Consider the following 19893-nt stretch of genomic DNA (forward strand, 5'->3'; position numbering starts at 1 on the left):
GTGTGATCATGTTGTGTCCCTGTGTGTTCATTTTGTGTCCCTGTGTGATCATGTTGTGTCCCTGTGTGTTTATTTTGTGTCCCTGTGTGATCATGTTGTGTCCCTGTGTGTTCATTTTGTGTCCCTGTGTGATCATGTTGTGTCCCCCTGTGGTGGTATTTCTTCCATTCATTGATTTGTGCTCATTTGTGTTTATTTTGTGTCCCTGTTTGATCATGTTGTGTCCCTGTGTGTTTATTTTGTGTCCCTGTGTGATCATGTTGTGTCCCTGTGTGTTCATTTTGTGTCCCTGTGTGATCATGTTGTGTCCCCCTGTGGTGGTATTTCTTCCATTCATTGATTTGTGCTCATTTGTGTTCATTTTGTGTCCCTCTGTGGCCATGTTGTGTCCCTTAATGTTTTGGTGTTTTTTTTTTTTGCTTCTGTCCATTCTTTTGTGCCCTTTTGTGTTCATTGTGTGTCCCTGTGCATTTGTTTTGTGTCCCTGTGTGTTTGTTTTGTGTCCCTGTGTGGTGATTTTTCATCCCTCCATGATCATTTTGTGTCCTTTCGTTTTCTTTTTTTTGTTCCCATCCATTATTTTGTGCTCCTTTGTGTTCATTTTGTGTCCCTGTGTATTCATTGTGTCTCTTTGTGGTAATTTTGTGTCCCTTCATGCTTGTTTTGCTTCTGTCCATTGTTTTGTGCCCATTTGTGTTCATTGTGTCCCTATGCGTTTGTTTTGTGTCCCTGTGTGATCATTTGTTGTCCCTCCATGATCATTTTGTGTCCTTTTGTGTCTTTTTGTTCCCGTCCATTGTTTTGTCAATCAATCAATCAATCAATTTTATTTATAAAGCCCAATATCACAAATCACAATTTGCCTCACAGGGCTTTACAGCATACGACATCCCTCTGTCCTTATGACCCTCACAGCTGAAAAAAAAACGGTAGAAACCTCAGGAAGAGCAACTGAGGAGGGATCCCTCTTCCAGGACGGACAGACGTGCAATAGATGTCGTACAGAACAGATCAACATAATAAATTAACAGTAATCCATATGACACAATGAGACAGAGAGAGAGAGATGCAGGTAATGACAGTAGCTTACAACAACATTAATGAAAGTAATAATATTATAGTTATAGTTCTGGCTACTGTGGTACAATATGTTGAAAGTATGTATTAATATCTGGCAGTATACATGTGTGACAATAGTCATATGTGTATAATAACAGTAGAAGTATGACTAATGACTAATGATGGCAGCAGCAGCAGGAGGCATCTGGCAGGACCACGGCAGCAGCACAACCACACACGTCACGCTGTCCAGGCACCGCTGTGATATGAGTTAATCTGAGAGACAGTGGAGCACAAAGGCTCCGGAGAAGAAGCCGAGTTAGTGACATCCAGAATGGCCGAGTTAGCAAGATGCAGTAATAGAATACGAGTGAGAGAGAGAGAAGGAGAGAAGGTGCCCGGTGCATTATAGGGGGTCCTCCGGCAGACTAGGCCTAAGTCAGCCTAACTAGGGGCTGGTACAGGGCAAGCCTGAGCCAGCCCTAACTATAAGCTTTATCAAAGAGGAAAGTCTTAAGTCTAGTCTTAAATGTGGAGACGGTGTCTGCCTCCCGGACCGTAACAGGAAGATGATTCCACAGGAGAGGAGCCTGATAGCTGAAGGCTCTGGCTCCTGATCTACTTTTGGAGACTTTAGGGACCACGAGTAACCCTGCGTTCTCAGAGCGCAGTGTTCTGGTGGGATAATATGGCACTATGAGCTCTCTAAGATATGACGGAGCTTGACCATTTAGAGCTTTATAAGTTAACAGTAGGATTTTAAATTCAATTCTGGATTTTACAGGGAGCCAGTGCAGAGAAGCTAAAACAGGAGAAATATGATCTTGTTTCTTAGTTCCTGTTAGTACACGTGCTGCTGCATTCTGAATTAGCTGGAGAGTTTTTAAGGACTTACTAGAGCTACCTGATAATAGAGAGTTACAGTAATCCAGCCTTGAGGTAACAAAAGCGTGGACCAATTTTTCTGCATCTTTTCGGGACAGGATAGGCCTAATTTCCGCAATATTACGCAGATGAAAAAATGCAGTCCATGAGGTTTGTTTTAAATGAGAATTAAAAGACAAATCTTGATCAAATGTTACTCCGTGCTCATTTGTACTCATTTTGTGTCCCTCTGTGATCATTTTGTGTCCCTCTGTGATGGTATTACTTCTGCCCATTGTTTTGTGCTCATTTGTGAGTCGTTGCACAAGTGAAAACTGTTTTGGTAATAAATCTGATTCTGAAAATAATTTCTTTACATTTAATGTTTGTTGCAGATTTAATTTAACAACTCGACGTGTTTGTTCGAGATTTTACTGACTTCAACTTTTTGTTTCGTTCCACTGAACTTTTGAAAGTCATCATTAAAGCTGAGCTCAGCACTGATCTGAGAGCAGCTGAGGCTGTTCACCTGCACCTCCTCTCTGTGGCCGCAAGGTGGCGCCATCATACCGCTGCCGCACACAGATGCTGCCTTCCAGTGCTGTTGGAAATTAGATAACTGGAGGAAAAATGAGACAAAATAACGTTTAGATAAATTAAAAAAAAAAAAAAAAATTAAAAAGCCCTTAAAGAGCGAGAAAGGGAAACAAAAAAAAAGTAAAATATACTGAGAGCCAAAACAAATACATGAATAAAAGTTACAGTGCAGTGTTAAAAAAAAATATTTATGTATTCTTTACACTCAAAATTATCTTAAAATATGCTTAAATTTAACTACAAATATTAAATATTTCATATGGTAATAAAGCATTTAGTGAAGATGCATTAACAATACGTATTTATCGTAAAGTCTGAGCTCCCGATACTTAAAACTGTGACTTTAAGTAAAGTTTGTGTAACAATTATGCAGACGTTTACACACTATTGGGAAGTTATCGACAAATTTCATTATGACATGTTGTTCTGCCTCCGCGTATGCAACAGCTGTGAACAGAGATATTATGTCTTCAGGTTGTCCGTCCATCTGTCTGTCCCATTCTGGTGAAAGAGGTGTCTCAACAACACCTTGAGGGAAGTTCTTCAAATTTGGCACAAACATCCACTTGGACTCAAGGATGAACTGATACAATTTAGGTGGTCAAAGGAGATCAAGGTAACTTTGACCTTGTGTCTCTCATCCTTTGAATGTGATATCTAAAGTACAACTAAAGGAATGTCTTCAATTTTGGCACAAATGTCCACTTGGACTAAAGGACTAATTAGATTTTGGTGGTCAAAGATCAAGGTCACTTTGAGCTTGCGTCCATCTCCTTCTCGTTAATGTGATATCTAAAGAACAACTTGAACAAATGTAGCACAAACGTCCACATAGATTTGAGGATGCACTGATCAGAAGCTTGCGTCTGTCTCATTCTTGTGGACGCAATATCCCGAATACAACTTGACAGAATTTTCTTCAGATTCAGCACAAATGGCCACTTGGACTAAATGAGGAATTGACTATAATTTTGAGGTCAAAGGTCAGAAATCAAGGCCACTGTGAGCTTGCGTCCATCTCCGTCTTGTGAACGTGATATCTAAAGCACAACTTAGGGAATTTCTTCAAATTCGGCACAAGTGTCCACTTAGATTTAAGGATGAACTTTGGTGGTCAAAGTTTAAAGATGGAGGTCACAGTAAGCTTGCGTCTGCCTCATTCTCGTGAACGCAATATCCCAAGTACAACTTGACAGAATTTCTTCAAATTCAGCACAAACAGCCACTCGGTCTAAAGAATGAATTAACTGAAGCGTCAAATGCTAAGGTAACTGTGAGCTCGTGTCTGTCTCCTTCTTTTGAACGTGATATCTAAAGTACAACTTGAGGAAATTTTCTTAAAATCTTAAATGCAGATGTTCACATGGACTCAAGGATGAACTGATTAGATTTTGGTGGTCAAAGGTCAAAGGCCAAAGTAACTGTGAGCTTGCATCCATCTCATTCTCATGAACGCAATATCCCAAGTACAACTTGAAGGGATTTCCTCAAATTTGGCACAAACATCCACTTGGACTCAAGGATTAACTGATTAGAATTTGGTGGTCAAAGATCAAGGTCACTGTGACCTTGTGACCTTGACCTTATTCTTGTGAATTTGATATCTCAACTTCACCAAGAGGGAATTTCCTCAAGTTCGGCACAAACATCCACTTCGACTGAATGATGAATTCATTACAATTTGGTGGTCAAAGGTCAAAAATCAAGTTCACTGTAAGCTTGCGTCTATCTCATTCTTGAGAATGCAATACCCCAAGTAGAACTTGAGGGAATATCTTCAGATTTGGCACAAATGTCCACTTGGACCCAAGGATTAACTGATTAGATTTTCTTGGTTAAAGGTCGAAGGTTACTGTGACCTCACAACACGTTTTTGGCCTCTGTGGTCAGGTTGTGTCCCTGTATAATCATTTTGTGTCCCTCCGTGATTGTTTTGCTTCTTTCAATTGTTTTGTGTCCCTTTGTGCTCATTTTGTGTCCCATTGAGGTGGTTTAGCTTCCGACCATTTGTTACGCATGTCTCTGTGGTTGTTGTGTCTCATCCTGATTGTGCGATCATTTTTCACTCTATAATCTCTGAGCTCTCAGGTTTTTCCGGGTCCGTGAACGCAGCACAGGCGGAACTCTTCATGAGTCAGTTTTTTTCCTCAGCAGCAGTTTGTTGCGTTTGAGTCTCGGGGTGGAGAAGTGAGGAACAAACTGTCAGATCATCCCACTCAACACTTCTCTCTGATCACTGTGCTGAGATCGATCAGAGCTGATCAGAGCTGATCGATGGATTAGAGGAGCAGCTGCTGCAGAGGTGAGTGATGCCTTTAAAAGCTGTCTGTCCGCATCGAGTCTGAAACAAAGTGCAGCTGCTGAGGCGCGTTTTTCTGCAGCTGCACGACTGTTTGTCGGTGTGAAAGCGAACAGCTGTCCGACCTGAGCAGAACAAACACACTGTATTTAACAGAAGAACCACAGAAGAAGAAGTTTACAGAAGCAGATTAATGATCCTCTGAGGCTGAAGCTGAAATAATTCACCTGGTGTTTGAGTGGTTTTGGTCACGTGCAGGTACAGATGATGTTACGGTGGATTTTACTGATTTAGACTCGTTTCAAGAAAAGTTGATTTTCTGGTTCCGGCTGTTTGAGATCAGAGGACAGTGAACGCCTCCTCAGTTTGTTCTTCGGATTTAAACATGATGTTCTTTTGTCAAACATTGCAATGTGTAAATATTATATGAAAGCATCAACATATCAACATATCATCACATGACAAATATCATGTAACATGATTATTTTAAAGAGATGAGAGGTAAAAAGTAAAACACCTAGATATTTGGACTCGTTTAAGATCTCAATTGTTACTGACTGTAGGGTGCTTCAACCCTAAATATGATCATTTTGTGCCCCTTACGGGTGTTTTGCTCTGTCCATTGTTTTGCGTCTTGGTCATGTTGTGTCCCTCTGTGTTCATTTTGTGTCCCTCTGTGGTCATTTTGTGTCCCTCTGTGTTCATTTTGCGTCCCTCTCTGGTCATGTTGTGTCCCTGCATGGTTGTTTTGCATCTGTCCATTGTTTTGTGCCCTTTTAAGTTCATTTTGTGTCCCTATGCGACCATTTCAGTGTCCCTTTGTGAGTTGTAAATTCTAAAAATAATTTCTTTGTGTTATGTTTGTAGAGTTTTAGATCTGAATTGATATTTAATTTTGAGTCCTTGAACACTAACACACACACACACACACACACACACACACACACACACATGTTTATATTATCTTGAACTAAAGTTCCTGAAATGCACAACTTGAACTTGACTATTTAAACTCTGAGACGAATGAACTCAGTTTTCAAAGTAAAACGTTTCAGTGTTATTTAACTCTGAGAGTCAGCTGCTGCCAAGATTTTAATCATCCTGGTAATTATTTGCTTCCGTTGACGTGACGGATAACGGTCTGTGTTACGTCCTCCTGCCCTCAACCAGCTGTGACACACTGGTACAACCCTCCAGCACAGTCAGGAGCTGATGGGTGGTCGACTTGATGTCATGATACACGGACGACTGAACAAGTCGGCCGACTCGGGGCCCTGCACCAAAACCTCTGTCTGAAGTCACTGTTAAAATCTGTAGTTGGATTTCTAAGCACAGAGAAATCCACTGGTAACAGGCGATAGACTCCTTTCACATAGAGCGCTGCAGGGATGATGTTTCTCTATAGGCCGACCCTGAAGTTGGCGTCGCCTGGTTCCCCTGACACAAAGCCAACTGGAATTTTCCCTTGGATTTTGGATTGTTGCAGAAAATAAGCTCTTAATGATACTCACATGTTTTATTCAGCAAGATAATCTTCACTAACACCAGTGTCATGATTTCTGAAGCCTAAATGCAGTCTCCAGAGGTCATGAGCTAACATTAGGCTATAAACAGACTACACCAGAGTTATAAAAAAGAAGTAACCACGGAAACATTGTCACTGGCCTTCATGCTGCTCTCTGCTGTTTACTAACCTGTTTTCAGGTAAGTCTGTGGATATTCTCATTTATCCAGGTCAATTCCATTCTGGCAACAATTAAATCGTAGGCAACTGGACTTTGATTTTGTCTAGAAGACGTTTCGCCTCTTATCCAAGCGGCTTCATCAGTTCTCAACGCATCAGTCTGACTAGTCCTCACTAGTCTGACAAACAGTGGAGTAAGACTCAGGTTTTTAACCTCTGTGGAGGTGTACACCCACCACCCTCATAAGACAATACTTCGTTAGTGGAGTTTCACTGGACCATTGTTTGGGTCAGGTGAGTCACACTAGTGAACGACGGTCGAAAGGAAAGGGTAGAGCAAAAGGCACTGAACTCTTACAAGGGTACATCACCAAGCCACTGGTTCAGATATGTGGATGACACATGGGTGAAGATCAAATCCGAAGAACTGGAGGCTTTTACTGAGCACATCAACTCAGTGGACAAGAACATCAAGTTCACTAGAGAAGATGTTAATGATAACCACCTACCTTTCTTAGACTGTGATGTACACTTGGATGAGAACAGGAGCCTCCACATTGGGGTATACAGGAAACCCACACACACAGACCAATATCTTCTTTTCGACTCACACCACCCTCTGGAGCACAAACTGGGAGTTATCAGAACCTTACAGCACAGGGCTGATAATGTACCAACCACCACTCAGGCAAAGGTACAGGAGTACAAACATTTGAGGAGAGCGTTGGAAACTTGTGGCTATCCTAGTTGGACGTTTAACAGAACAAAACGATCCAACAAGAACAATAACTCAGAGAGGGCTGAGGAAGGAAACAAGCGCAGGAACATTGTCATACCCTGTGTGTCCGGGGTGTCTGAGAAACTCAGGAGAATTTTCAACCAACACCAAATTCCTGTGTGTTTCAAACCAAGTAACACACTCAGGCAAAAACTGGTACACCCCAAAGACAGGGTACCACACACTCAAAAAAGCAACTTGGTATATGCTGTCCAATGCAGTGAGGAATGCAAGGACTCGTACATTAGTGAAACCAAACAACCATTAAACAAGTGCATGGCTCAACACAGAAGGGCAAACTCCTCAGGTCCAGTTTCTGCTGTTTATTTACATCTAAAGGAGAAGGCTCACTCCTTTGAGGACAGCAATGTGAAAATCTTGGACAGAGAGGACAGATGGTTCGAAAGAGGGGTGAAAGAATCCATCTACGTTAAAATAGAGAAACCGTCTCTAAACAGGGGAGGTGGCCTGAGACACCAGCTATCCCCCATTTACAATACGGCCCTTGCTGCTGTACCTAAGAGATTGAACAACAAAGACTGCCCGAAACTAACCTCAAGTGGCTCAAAGAAACACAACGACAGTCATTCACTGGTAACCACACATCATGCCTAACGACTGTTGCTCACCAGTGGCCCCACCCACTCCTAACGACCGTCGTTCACTAGTGTGACTCACCTGACCCAAACAATGGTCCAGTGAAACTCCACTAACGAAGTATTGTCTTATGAGGGTGGTGGGTGTACACCTCCGCAGAGGTTAAAAACCTGAGTCTTACTCCACTGTTTGTCAGACTAGTGAGGACTAGTCAGACTGATGCGTTGAGAACTGATGAAGCCGCTTGGATAAGAGGCGAAACGTCTTCTAGACAAAATCAAAGTCCAGTTGCCTACGATTTAATTGTTGCCAGAATGTTTTCAGGTACTCGTCTGCTGCAGAGAGCTGGACACGGCTCTGGTCCTCTGGCAATAAGACAAGGAATCTATCGCCTGTTTTCAGAGGGGGTTCCTGCATTTAAAAAACCTGCATACACACTAATTTATTTATTAATTTTAGAACGTATTTGTTAATTATTTAGTAATTAACAGAGAACAAAACAACCTAAAAGACACAAAGAAACATACAACAACTTTTATGAGACTCGAAACAACCACAAAGATACAAATCAACGACAAAGAGACGCGGCTGTGTTGTTAGTCGGACCAGTTTGTTTGTGTCACTGGCTCCCAGCAGCCTGCAGCAGCCTGGTGAAAGATGTAAAATATGTTGCTACAAACGTTAAAAGACTTCAGTCCTGTTGGAAAATAAAATCTGCTCCGTCTCTTAGACTGATCTAATCAGGTCAGTGACAGTGACTCGTTACAGACACAGTGAACAATGTCTCCTGCTCATGGAACGAGTCACATGATGCAGACGGGATGATTTTTAATTCATAAATGTGACTTTTATTTTGAAATGTTTCTTCCTCTCTTTCCACAGACATGGAGGGTGTGTGTGTGTGGCAGGTGTATGTGTGCATCTTGAGTGTGTGTGTCGGGGCTCACAGTTCATTGGACAGAAGTGACCAGGCCCACCTGGACCATCATCATCATCATCATCATCATCTAGTCTCTAATGGCAACACAGCCTCAGGTAGGAAACAAAGGTTACAGTGTTGTAACCCTGGTTCTATAAGCACAGGCTCCGCCCTCTACTGGACTCTTTGGGTAACTCTCGCCAATCAGGACGAGCCTACACGAATACATGTGGACCCCACAGTATATAAGCAGGCAGATTCCCGCCATCAGACATCTTGCACCTTCTTCAGCGAGTGGCGTTGGAGCGACAGGGTGCCTAGGTAGAGGGCTCCGCCTGTGTTTATAGAACCAGGGTTACAATGTTATAACCTTTGTTATATCTCACATGGGCTCCGCCCTCTACTGGCCTCTCTGGGTACAGTGGGTGGAGCTTGATTAATGAACACTTTGTCGTGACATAACATTGACTGATCCTGACCAGCTGAAGGTTTGTCGCCAGAGCATTTGCAAACTGAAGATCCACAAGATTAAATGATTTTATCCTCATTCAGATTCACGCTACACCAGTACTCAGCCATTCGGCCATGCTCTGTAGTAGGGCTGCCACTAACGATTATTTTCATTGTCGACTAATCTGTCAATTATTTCTTCGATTAGTCGACTAATCATTTCATCGAAAAATGTGTTAAAATGTTGAAAAATGTCGGTCTGTCTCGCCCAAACCCCAAAATTACGTCATCTAATGTCTTGTTTCGTACTCATGCCAAAGGGTTTTAGTTCACTGTCACGGGAGAGTGTGTAAAGCTGCCAATATCTGAATGTAAGAGGCTGCAATAAGAGTATTCTGGAGTACTTTTATAGTACTTTTCTATGAAAAATGACACAAACCGATTAGTCGACTACTAAAATAGTCACCGATTATTTTAATAGTCGATTAGTCATTGATTAGTCGACTAATCGTGGCAGCCCTACTCTGCAGCCAAAAGTGTTCAGAGCGACTGCTCTGTGGACCCAAAGATGCAAAAGTAACACTGATCATCAGGATAATTTAATACCATGGAAGTGATTGAGTTCATATCAGCCTCACACATTCTCCACTACTGAGCGTCCAGCAGTGATTTTGACCTGAATATTGAGATTACAGCTAAATGGAGACATTATAGCGCCCCCATCTGGAGAACTGGCGACTTGTTTCTTGAGCAGCATGTGCACACGACTTCCAATCTCTGGTGAAAATTTCATGTATCTCTGGTGTAACGTCATGGTAACTTATGAAAACATTTCTGAAGGGAAGAAGAAAAAACTGTTTCACTGGAGTTCAATGTTTCCTCTCATCAGTTTGATCAACACAGATCTTGAGACAGGGTGACGGCTGCAGGACTGTAACTTGTAGTCGAGTATTTTCACTGTGTGGTATCAGTACTTTTACTGCAGTGAAGGATCTGAATACTTCCTCCGCTGCCTCAGAGACAATACTACATCCTGTCCTTCTGTGTGTGTGTGTGTGTGTGCAGCAGAGATAGCGTGGGAGCTAGCTGCTAGCAGCTCACCACAGCTTCCTGGACGTGACAGAAATAGACTTCTGTCTCTGTTTCATTTAGAAGAGACGACAGGTCCCGCCGTCAGGTCTGACAGCCAATGGGAAGAGAGGAGAGTCCTCATACATCAATGACATCACTTCTCAAAGTGTGAAAGGAAACAGGCCACAACTTTTGATTTAACTGTTTCAGTCTCAGAATGAGACGCTAACAAGATCTCTGTTTAAAGATATCTGCTACACTGCAGATTATCTCCAGGAAGTTACAACATGAATCAATCAATTTTATTTATAAAGCCCAATATCACAAATCACAATTTGCCTCACAGGGCTTTACAGCATACGACATCCCTCTGTCCTTATGACCCTCACAGCTGATCAGGAAAAACTCCCCAAAAAAACCCTTTAACAGGGAAAAAAAACGGTAGAAACCTCAGGAAGAGCAACTGAGGAGGGATCCCTCTTCCAGGACGGACAGACGTGCAATAGATGTCGTACAGAACAGATCAACATGATAAATTAACAGTAATCCATATGACACAATGAGACAGAAAGAGAGATGCAGGTAATGACAGTAGCTTACAACAACATTATTGAAAGTAATAATATTATAGTTATAGTTCTGGCTACTGTGGTACAATATGTTGAAAGTATGTATTAATATCTGGCAGTATACATGTGTGACAATAGTCATATGTGTATAATAACAGTAGAAGTATGACTAATGACTAATGATGGCAGCAGCAGCAGGAGGCATCTGGCAGGACCACGGCAGCAGCACAACCACACACGTCACGCTGTCCAGGCACCGCTGTGATATGAGTTAATCTGAGAGACAGTGGAGCACAAAGGCTCCGGAGAAGAAGCCGAGTTAGTGACATCCAGAATGGCCGAGTTAGCAAGATGCAGTAATAGAATACGAGAGAGAGAGAGAAGGAGAGAAGGTGCCCGGTGTATTATAGGGGGGTCCTCCGGCAGACTAGGCCTAAGTCAGCCTAACTAGGGGCTGGTACAGGGCAAGCCTGAGCCAGCCCTAACTATAAGCTTTATCAAAGAGGAAAGTCTTAAGTCTAGTCTTAAATGTGGAGACGGTGTCTGCCTCCCGGACCGTAACAGGAAGATGATTCCACAGGAGAGGAGCCTGATAGCTGAAGGCTCTGGCTCCTGATCTACTTTTGGAGACTTTAGGGACCACGAGTAACCCTGCGTTCTCAGAGCGCAGTGTTCTGGTGGGATAATATGGCACTATGAGCTCTCTAAGATATGACGGAGCTTGACTATTTAGAGCTTTATAAGTTAACAGTAGGATTTTAAATTCAATTCTGGATTTTACAGGGAGCCAGTGCAGAGAAGCTAAAACAGGAGAAATATGATCTCGTTTCTTAGTTCCTGTTAGTACACGTGCTGCTGCATTCTGAATTAGCTGGAGAGTTTTAAGGACTTACTAGAGCTACCTGATAATAGAGAGTTACAGTAATCCAGCCTTGAGGTAACAAAAGCGTGGACCAATTTTTCTGCATCTTTTCGGGTCAGGATAGGCCTAATTTTCACAATATTACTCAGATGAAAAAATGCAGTCCGTGAGGTTTGTTTTAAATGAGAATTAAAAGACAAATCTTGATCAAATGTTACTCCGAGGTTTCTTACGGTAGTGCTAGAGGCCAGAGCAATGCCATCTAGAGAAACTATGTCATCAGATAAAGAGTCTCTGAGTTGTTTGGGGCCAAGAACAATAACTTCAGTTTTGTCTGAATTTAACATCAGGAAATTGGTGCTTATCCAAGTTTTTATGTCTTTAAGGCAGTTATGGAGTTTAGTTATTTGATTACTTTCTTCTGGCTTCATCGATAAATACAACTGTGTATCATCCGCATAACAATGGAAATTTACAGAGTGATTTCTAATGATGTTGCCTAAAGGAAGCACATATAGAGTAAATAGGATTGGTCCGAGCACAGAACCTTGCAGAACTCCAAAACAAACTTTGGTACGTAAGGATGATTGATTATGAACGTCAACAAACTGAAAACGATCAGATAAATAAGATTTAAACCAGCTTAGTGCAGAACCTTTTAGGCCAATTAAGTGATCCAGTCTCTGTAGCAGAATTTGATGGTCAATTGTGTCAAACGCTGCACTAAGATCTAATAAAACAAGTACAGAGACGAGTCCTTTGTCTGAAGCAATCAGAAGGTCATTTGTAATTTTAACTAGTGCTGTCTCAGTGCTATGATGCACTCTAAATCCTGACTGAAATTCCTCAAATAAATTATTATCATGGAGAAAATCACACAGCTGGTCTGCGACTACTTTCTCAAGGATCTTTGACATAAAGGGAAGATTAGATATTGGTCTATAGTTGGCTAACACCTCTGGATCCAGGATGGACTTTTTTAGTAGAGGTTTAATTACAGCTACCTTAAAAGACTGTGGTACATAGCCTGTTAATAAGGATATATTGATCATATCTAATATATGAGTGTTAACTAAAGGAAAGACCTCCTTAAGTAGCCTAGTTGGGATGGGGTCTAAGAGACACGTTGATGATTTAGATGAAGAAATCACTGCGGTCAATTCTTGAAGAGAAATTGGGGAGAAGCAATCTAAATATATATTAGGTCTTACAGCTGTGTTTGAGGTTAGATAGGTACTATCTGGGGACAGGAGGTCATGAATTTTGCCTCTAATAGTTAGAATTTTGTCATTAAAAAAGCTCATAAAATCATTACTGCTAAGGGCTAAAGGAATACAAGGCTCAATAGAGCTTTGACTCTCAGTCAGCCTGGCTACAGTGCTGAAAAGAAACCTGGGGTTGTTCTTATTGTCTTCTATTAATGCTGAGTAATAGTTTGCTCTGGCATTGCGGAGGCTCCTCTTATAAGTTTTGAGACTGTCTGTCCACATTAAACGAGATTCTTCCAGTTTGGTTAATCGCCAATTCCTTTCAAATTTTTGTGATATTTGTTTTAACTTACGAGTTTGAGAGTTATACCAAGGAGCGAACTTTCTTTGCTTTTTTTAACTTCTTTTTAAGAGGAGCTACAGTGTCAAGTGTTGTTTGCAGCGAGCCTACGGCGCTATCGACAAAATGATCAAAGTCGGTACAGGAAACCTCTGTTACTGAGGGACTTGGTATTGAATTTAACGACGGAGTAATCATTTCCTTAAATTTTGCGACAGCACTATCTGATAAACATCTGGTATAGTAACTGTTGCTGAGTGGCGTGTAATCGAGTAAAAAGAAATCAAAAGTAATCAGATAATGATCCGATAGCGAGGGATTCTGTGTAACTGTAATATTTCACAATAAATTATTATCACCTCACCTTTAACTGTGACATTTAACCAAATTCAGAATTTTATTGTTAAATCCATGCAGTTAAATGCAGTAAATTACAATTACATAGTGTTATATCACAGTAATGTAACAGGCTTTAACTGTAAGGTTACAGTTAAACATAATAATTTCACAGGAGCTTTGGGGTTGTCTGTATGTACTTTGTTCAAGTTTGGACTCTTTGGACTCAATGATGAATTGATTAGATTCTAGAGGGCAGAGGTCAAGGTCACTGTGACCCTGTATTTCTCATTTCTGTGAATGCATTATCTCGAACACTGTGAGGGAAGTTCTTCAGATATGGCACAAACATTCACTTTCAGTCAAGGATGAATGAATTAGAATTTAGGGGTCAAAGACAAAGCTCAATGTAACCTTGCATCCATCTCATTCTCGTCAGCGCAATGACTCTAAAAAGCCTTGAGGGAATTTTCTCAAATTTGGCACAAACGTCCACTTGGACTCAAGAATAAACTGAAGAACTTACAAGAATTTGGTGGTCATAAGTCAAAGGTCACTGTAACCTTGTGTCTGTCTCATTCTCATGAATGCAACATCTCTAGAAGGCCCTGAGGGAATTTCTTCAATTTTGGCATAAACGTTCACCTAGACTCAAAGATGAATGAATTAGAATTTGGTAATCAGTCTTTTTATGCCTTTGAGATGATGATAGCCATGGCTGGAGGCACTATGTTTTCAAGTTGTTCCTCTATCTGTACATACGTACGTCCCATCCTTGTGAGCCCAATATCGCACAAAATGCCTCAAAGGAATTGCTTCAGATTTGGCACAAATGTCCACTTTGACTCATAGATGAAGTGATAGGATTTCAGAAGATAAAGGTCAAGGTCACTGTGACCTTGTCCTTCTCATTTCTGTGAATGCGATATCTCACACACCTTGAGTGAATTTCTTCAGATTTGGCACAAACGTCCACTTGGACTCATCAATAAACCGACTGGATTTGGATGGTCAAAGGTCAAGGTCAATGTGACCTTTTATCTGTCTCATTCTTGTAACCACGATATCTCACAAACACCTTAAGGGAATTTCTTTAAATTTGGCACAAACGCCCTCATGGACTGAGGAGTACAGTAAATTTTGTGGTTGAATGTCAAAGGTCAAACAGTATGATCTCACAAAACATGTTTTTAGCCATAAGTCAGAAATTCACACACTAAATATGACAAAACTTCACACAAATGTCCAACAGGATAAAATAATGAAGTGATAATATCCAAAAGGTCAAAGGTCAGCTTGACTGTGACATCATTATGTTTTAACGTCATATCTCAGGAACAGAAGGGGAGACATTTGGTCAGATACTGAATTGGTGACTCTAATCTTGAAACTGATTGTGTAGATCTTCTGTGTGTGAAGCATCCATGTTTTAGAATTTGTAGTTTCTTTGCAGCAACATTTTAAGCGTTGTCGTCATGGCTCCACATGAGTCTGACAGATATGGATTTAAACTGTTACTGCAACTTGGCTGGTTCGTGGAGGAGTACAAACCATAGTTGGTAATTCTAGTTTAGGAGAATATTCACTTTGAAGTTTCTCTGTCAGAAGAAGAAACTCTTTAAAGGTGCATGATGGGAAGTGGAGTGTTGGCGTGTGTTCAGGCTGAGCTGATGTGCAGTGTGTGACTTTGACTTCGACCTTCCTCCTGTTTTAATTCTATTATCTCAGTATTTTTATCCTCACAGCTGCTGATGTTAATCCTCAGACCTTTAACAGACGCTGCCTCCTCACCTGTCACTCGCTGTACCTCTCACTCTTCTTCTGTGGTGTTCTGTTGGCCGTCTCAGCAGATGAGAGGGAAACTTAAGCTGGTTTTATATCTGAGATCAAAGGGTTAACAGCTGTGGAGATACCTCTGTTATAGCATTTAATTTGTAGTTCTGCATCAGATTTCACCCACTGACAGCACTACACGATATACATGGTGTAAATCACCCCCCCTCAGACAAAAAAAAATGTAGTTCCGTAAGTTAGGTTCAGGAAAGTAAAGTTATGTAGATTAGGTTTAGGGAAATCAGGTTACTTAGGTTTGGTTTAGGAAAGTAAAGTTATGTATGTATGTTAGGTTTAGAAAGTTACGAAGGGTTAGGTTTAGGAAAAATAAAGATACAAATCTTTTGTTATATTTTTCAGCTTGTTAGCAGTTTTACACTCAAAGCAGTTTCACAGCAAAAAATTTTAACCAATTTATCACAACTTGAAGTTATCTGTTACCTAATGTTACACGGGCCCATATTATGTTTGCCTTGTAAGTGAAAACCTACTTGATAATAAATCTGACTCTGTATCTATTGAGAGAGCTGCAGCGGCGAAACAGGCTACGATGTAACCACTCGGTCAAGGTGCGCCCCGTCGATCCAGGTCATTAAAAGGCTCAGGTTGTTATTATGATTTTCTGACAATATTATGGAAATGATCCCTACAGAGATGTGAAACATTGTTCCATACTTTTCATTGTTCCATACGTTGAATTTGTCTCGTTCTGAAACCTCAGGAGAGGTGATTTGTTGCAGGAGGACAATGGTGGAGTGAGAGTTGTAGAGAGTAGCAGTAATAGTTGTGTTGGAGTACAGAGAGTTATCTTACTCTTTTCTAAAATATTTCCAATGTCTTGGCTGAATATTTAGCTAATTTCATCAATGTGGAAAAGTCTGAGATTTCAGAATGAAACTTCTTTAGCGAGTTTTGTTCACAAAAGATCGGAACAAGCAACAGGTGAGGAAAAATGTAGGGCTGCCCCCCCGACTGATGATTTTCCTAGTAGACCGACAGTCCTCATCAGGGTCCATCAGTGGACCAACAGTCCTCATCAGGGTCCATCAGTGGACCGACAGTCCTCATCAGGGTCCATCAGTGGACCAACAGTCCTCATCAGGGTCCATCAGTGGACTAGTCTCCTGCATGTTTCTGATATGAATGTAATGATTAAATGATATATTTTGGTGGTTTGAGTTGAAGGTGTGAGAAAGAATAGTATCAGTAACATTGTTAACACTGTGCTACATTACAGAGAAATACAAACCGTACTAATGAACCTTCATTAATATAGGCCTATATTTTATCTCCAAGTGCACGTCACACACTGAGCGAGCCGCCTGTTAATGACGCTGTGGGCTAATGGGCATGTAGCTACTTCCATGTTTCAGATGATACGTCATGTTTGTAGTCGACCAATGAAGATGAGTTTACATATCACCTTGGGTTCGTCCTTCACCTTCTCAAAATGATCCCACGCTTTGGATTTCCTGCCCGACATGTTATTAACTAGCCTGTGGAATAACCGCAGGTACCAGCCCTGGAGATTAACCTGACTCCTGTCTGACTGCTGAGCGTGGACACTTCCTGTGTCTGTCCTTTCAAAGTAAACTCCCACATGGTCCAGTCATATAGGTTTGGATTTATTTTGATAAGGCGCAGCTCCTGATACAGTTTGTTGTTTTTTATTTACTTATTCGTTTTTTTCTGCGACTAGGTGACCAATGAAATCTTGCAGACTAATGACCTGTCTGGTTGATTAACGTTTGGCTAACTATCAGGGGGCAGCCCGAGAAAAGTGTTCCATTCCTCTGAAGGGATCTTTTCCACAGTGTTGTCGCAGACTTTGTAAAACAGTCTGAGAACACAGAAACACAAAAACAAACACTGTTAATGGACGAACACTGACGGGGCGCTCGGAGTGTTTACACTGCAGCCTGTTCTGCTGCTGCTGCGGTGTCACGAAAGCACAGGAACATAGAGTCCAGGTTGAAAAATACCAAAGTTTACGTATAAGTATCGAAGTTCAGCACCTACAGTACAGGCCAAAAGTTTGGACACACCTTCTCATTCAATGCGTTTTCTTTATTGTCATGACTATTTACATTGTAGATTCTCACTGAAGGCATCAAAACTATGAATGAACACATGTGGAGTTATGTACTTAACAAAAAAAGGTGAAATAACTGAAAACATGTTTTATATTCTAGTTTCTTCAAAATAGCCACCCTTTGCTCTGATTACTGCTTTGCACACTCTTGGCATTCTCTCCATGAGCTTCAAGAGGTAGTCACCTGAAATGGTTTTCCAACAGTCTTGAAGGAGTTCCCAGAGGTGTTTAGCACTTGTTGGCCCCTTTGCCTTCACTCTGCGGTCCAGCTCACCCCAAACCATCTGGATTGGGTTCAGGTCCGGTGACTGTGGAGGCCAGGTCATCTGCCGCAGCACTCCATCACTCTCCTTCTTGGTCAAATAGCCCTTACACAGCCTGGAGGTGTGTTTGGGGTCATTGTCCTGTTGAAAAATAAATGATCGTCCAACTAAACGCAAACCGGATGGGATGGCATGTCGCTGCAGGATGCTGTGGTAGCCATGCTGGTTCAGTGTGCCTTCAATTTTGAATAAATCCCCAACAGTGTCACCAGCAAAACACCCCCACACCATCACACCTCCTCCTCCATGCTTCACAGTGGGAACCAGGCATGTGGAATCCATCCGTTCACCTTTTCTGCGTCTCACAAAGACACGGCGGTTGGAACCAAAGATCTCAAATTTGGACTCATCAGACCAAAGCACAGATTTCCACTGGTCTAATGTCCATTCCTTGTGTTTCTTGGCCCAAACAAATCTCTTCTGCTTGTTGCCTCTCCTTAGCAGTGGTTTCCTAGCAGCTATTTGACCATGAAGGCCTGATTCGCGCAGTCTCCTCTTAACAGTTGTTCTAGAGATGGGTCTGCTGCTAGAACTCTGTGTGGCATTCATCTGATCTCTGATCTGAGCTGCTGTTAACTTGCGATTTCTGAGGCTGGTGACTCGGATGAACTTATCCTCAGAAGCAGAGGTGACTCTTGGTCTTCCTTTCCTGGGTCGGTCCTCATGTGTGCCAGTTTCGTTGTAGCGCTTGGTGGTTTTTGCGACTCCACTTGGGGACACATTTAAAGTTTTTGCAATTTTCCGGACTGACTGACCTTCATTTCTTAAAGTAATGATGGCCACTCGTTCTTCTTTAGTTAGCTGATTGGTTCTTGCCATAATATGAATTTTAACAGTTGTCCAATAGGGCTGTCGGCTGTGTATTAACCTGACTTCTGCACAACACAACTGATGGTCCCAACCCCATTGATAAAGCAAGAAATTCCACTAATTAACCCTGATAAGGCACACCTGTGAAGTGGAAACCATTTCAGGTGACTACCTCTTGAAGCTCATGGAGAGAATGCCAAGAGTGTGCAAAGCAGTAATCAGAGCAAAGGGTGGCTATTTTGAAGAAACTAGAATATAAAACATGTTTTCAGTTATTTCACCTTTTTTGTTAAGTACATAACTCCACATGTGTTCATTCATAGTTTTGATGCCTTCAGTGAGAATCTACAATGTAAATAGTCATGAAAATAAAGAAAACACATTGAATGAGAAGGTGTGTCCAAACTTTTGGCCTGTACTGTACCTGTGGGCTACAACTTGACTCCCCGTTATTTATTTTGCCTGTATTCGTTTGTGCCGAATGATGTGTGAGCACTTCCTGTTTACAGTGTACTCATGGACGTACAGACATCTGTCGCTGGATCAGTGTGACACTGAAGAAAACTTCAAAACATAAAGACTCTGGGGCAGCTTCTGCAGCCTCTTCATGCCTCTGAACTGGTGATAGCCGCCCCATACTGGTGAACACCATATCCTAAGCCTTAAGGGAATTTCCTCAGATTTGGCACTGGACTTAAGAATGAACTGATTTGATTTTGGGGGTCATAGATCAGAGGTGAAGGTCGTAGGGCACTGATCTGTCTCATTCTCATGGCACAAACGTTCCCCCAGACTCAAGGATGAATTAATCACATTCAGAGTTAAGGTCATCATTACTTTGCATCTATCTACTTCTTGTGAATGCAATATCTCAAGAACACCTGGAGGGAATTTCTTCAGATTTGGCACAAACGTCTATTTAGACTCAAGGATGAAGTAATTAGATTTTGGTGGTCCTAAGTCAAAGGTCAAAGTCACTGTGACCTTGTCCATCTTATTCTCATGAATGTGATACCTCAAGAGCACCTTGAGAGAATTGTTTCAACATCCAGATTTAGACTCACAGATGAACTGATTAGATTTTAGTGGTCAAAGGTGAAAATTATGAAGTGATGACATTTTATATACAAAAGGTCAAAGGTCAGCTTGACTGTGACATCATCATGTTTTAACGTCATATCTCAGGAACAGAAGGGGAGACA

The 19893-nt window shown here is 41.5% G+C and overlaps 1 protein-coding gene across 4 annotated transcripts in view; it reads left to right on the forward strand.

Moving 5' to 3' along the window:
- The first annotated feature begins 4659 nt into the window (after nt 1-4659).
- LOC117271015 (stromal interaction molecule 1-like) overlaps nt 4660-19893 on the forward strand; it is a 46456-nt gene continuing 31222 nt past the window's right edge. For 2 of the 4 annotated variants that reach the window (XM_033649095.2, XM_033649086.2), the window contains exons 1-2: nt 4660-4822; nt 8761-8913. In XM_033649095.2, the coding sequence (XP_033504986.2) occupies nt 8763-8913 (151 nt within the window). In that variant the 5' untranslated portion in view covers nt 4660-4822; nt 8761-8762. The remainder of the gene's footprint in view (nt 4823-8760; nt 8914-19893) is intronic. The other 2 variants (XM_033649110.2, XM_033649103.2) reach the window with 1 other exon arrangement.

Source organism: Epinephelus lanceolatus, chromosome 11 (genome assembly GCF_041903045.1).
Source record: "Epinephelus lanceolatus isolate andai-2023 chromosome 11, ASM4190304v1, whole genome shotgun sequence".
NCBI lineage: Eukaryota > Metazoa > Chordata > Actinopteri > Perciformes > Serranidae > Epinephelus > Epinephelus lanceolatus.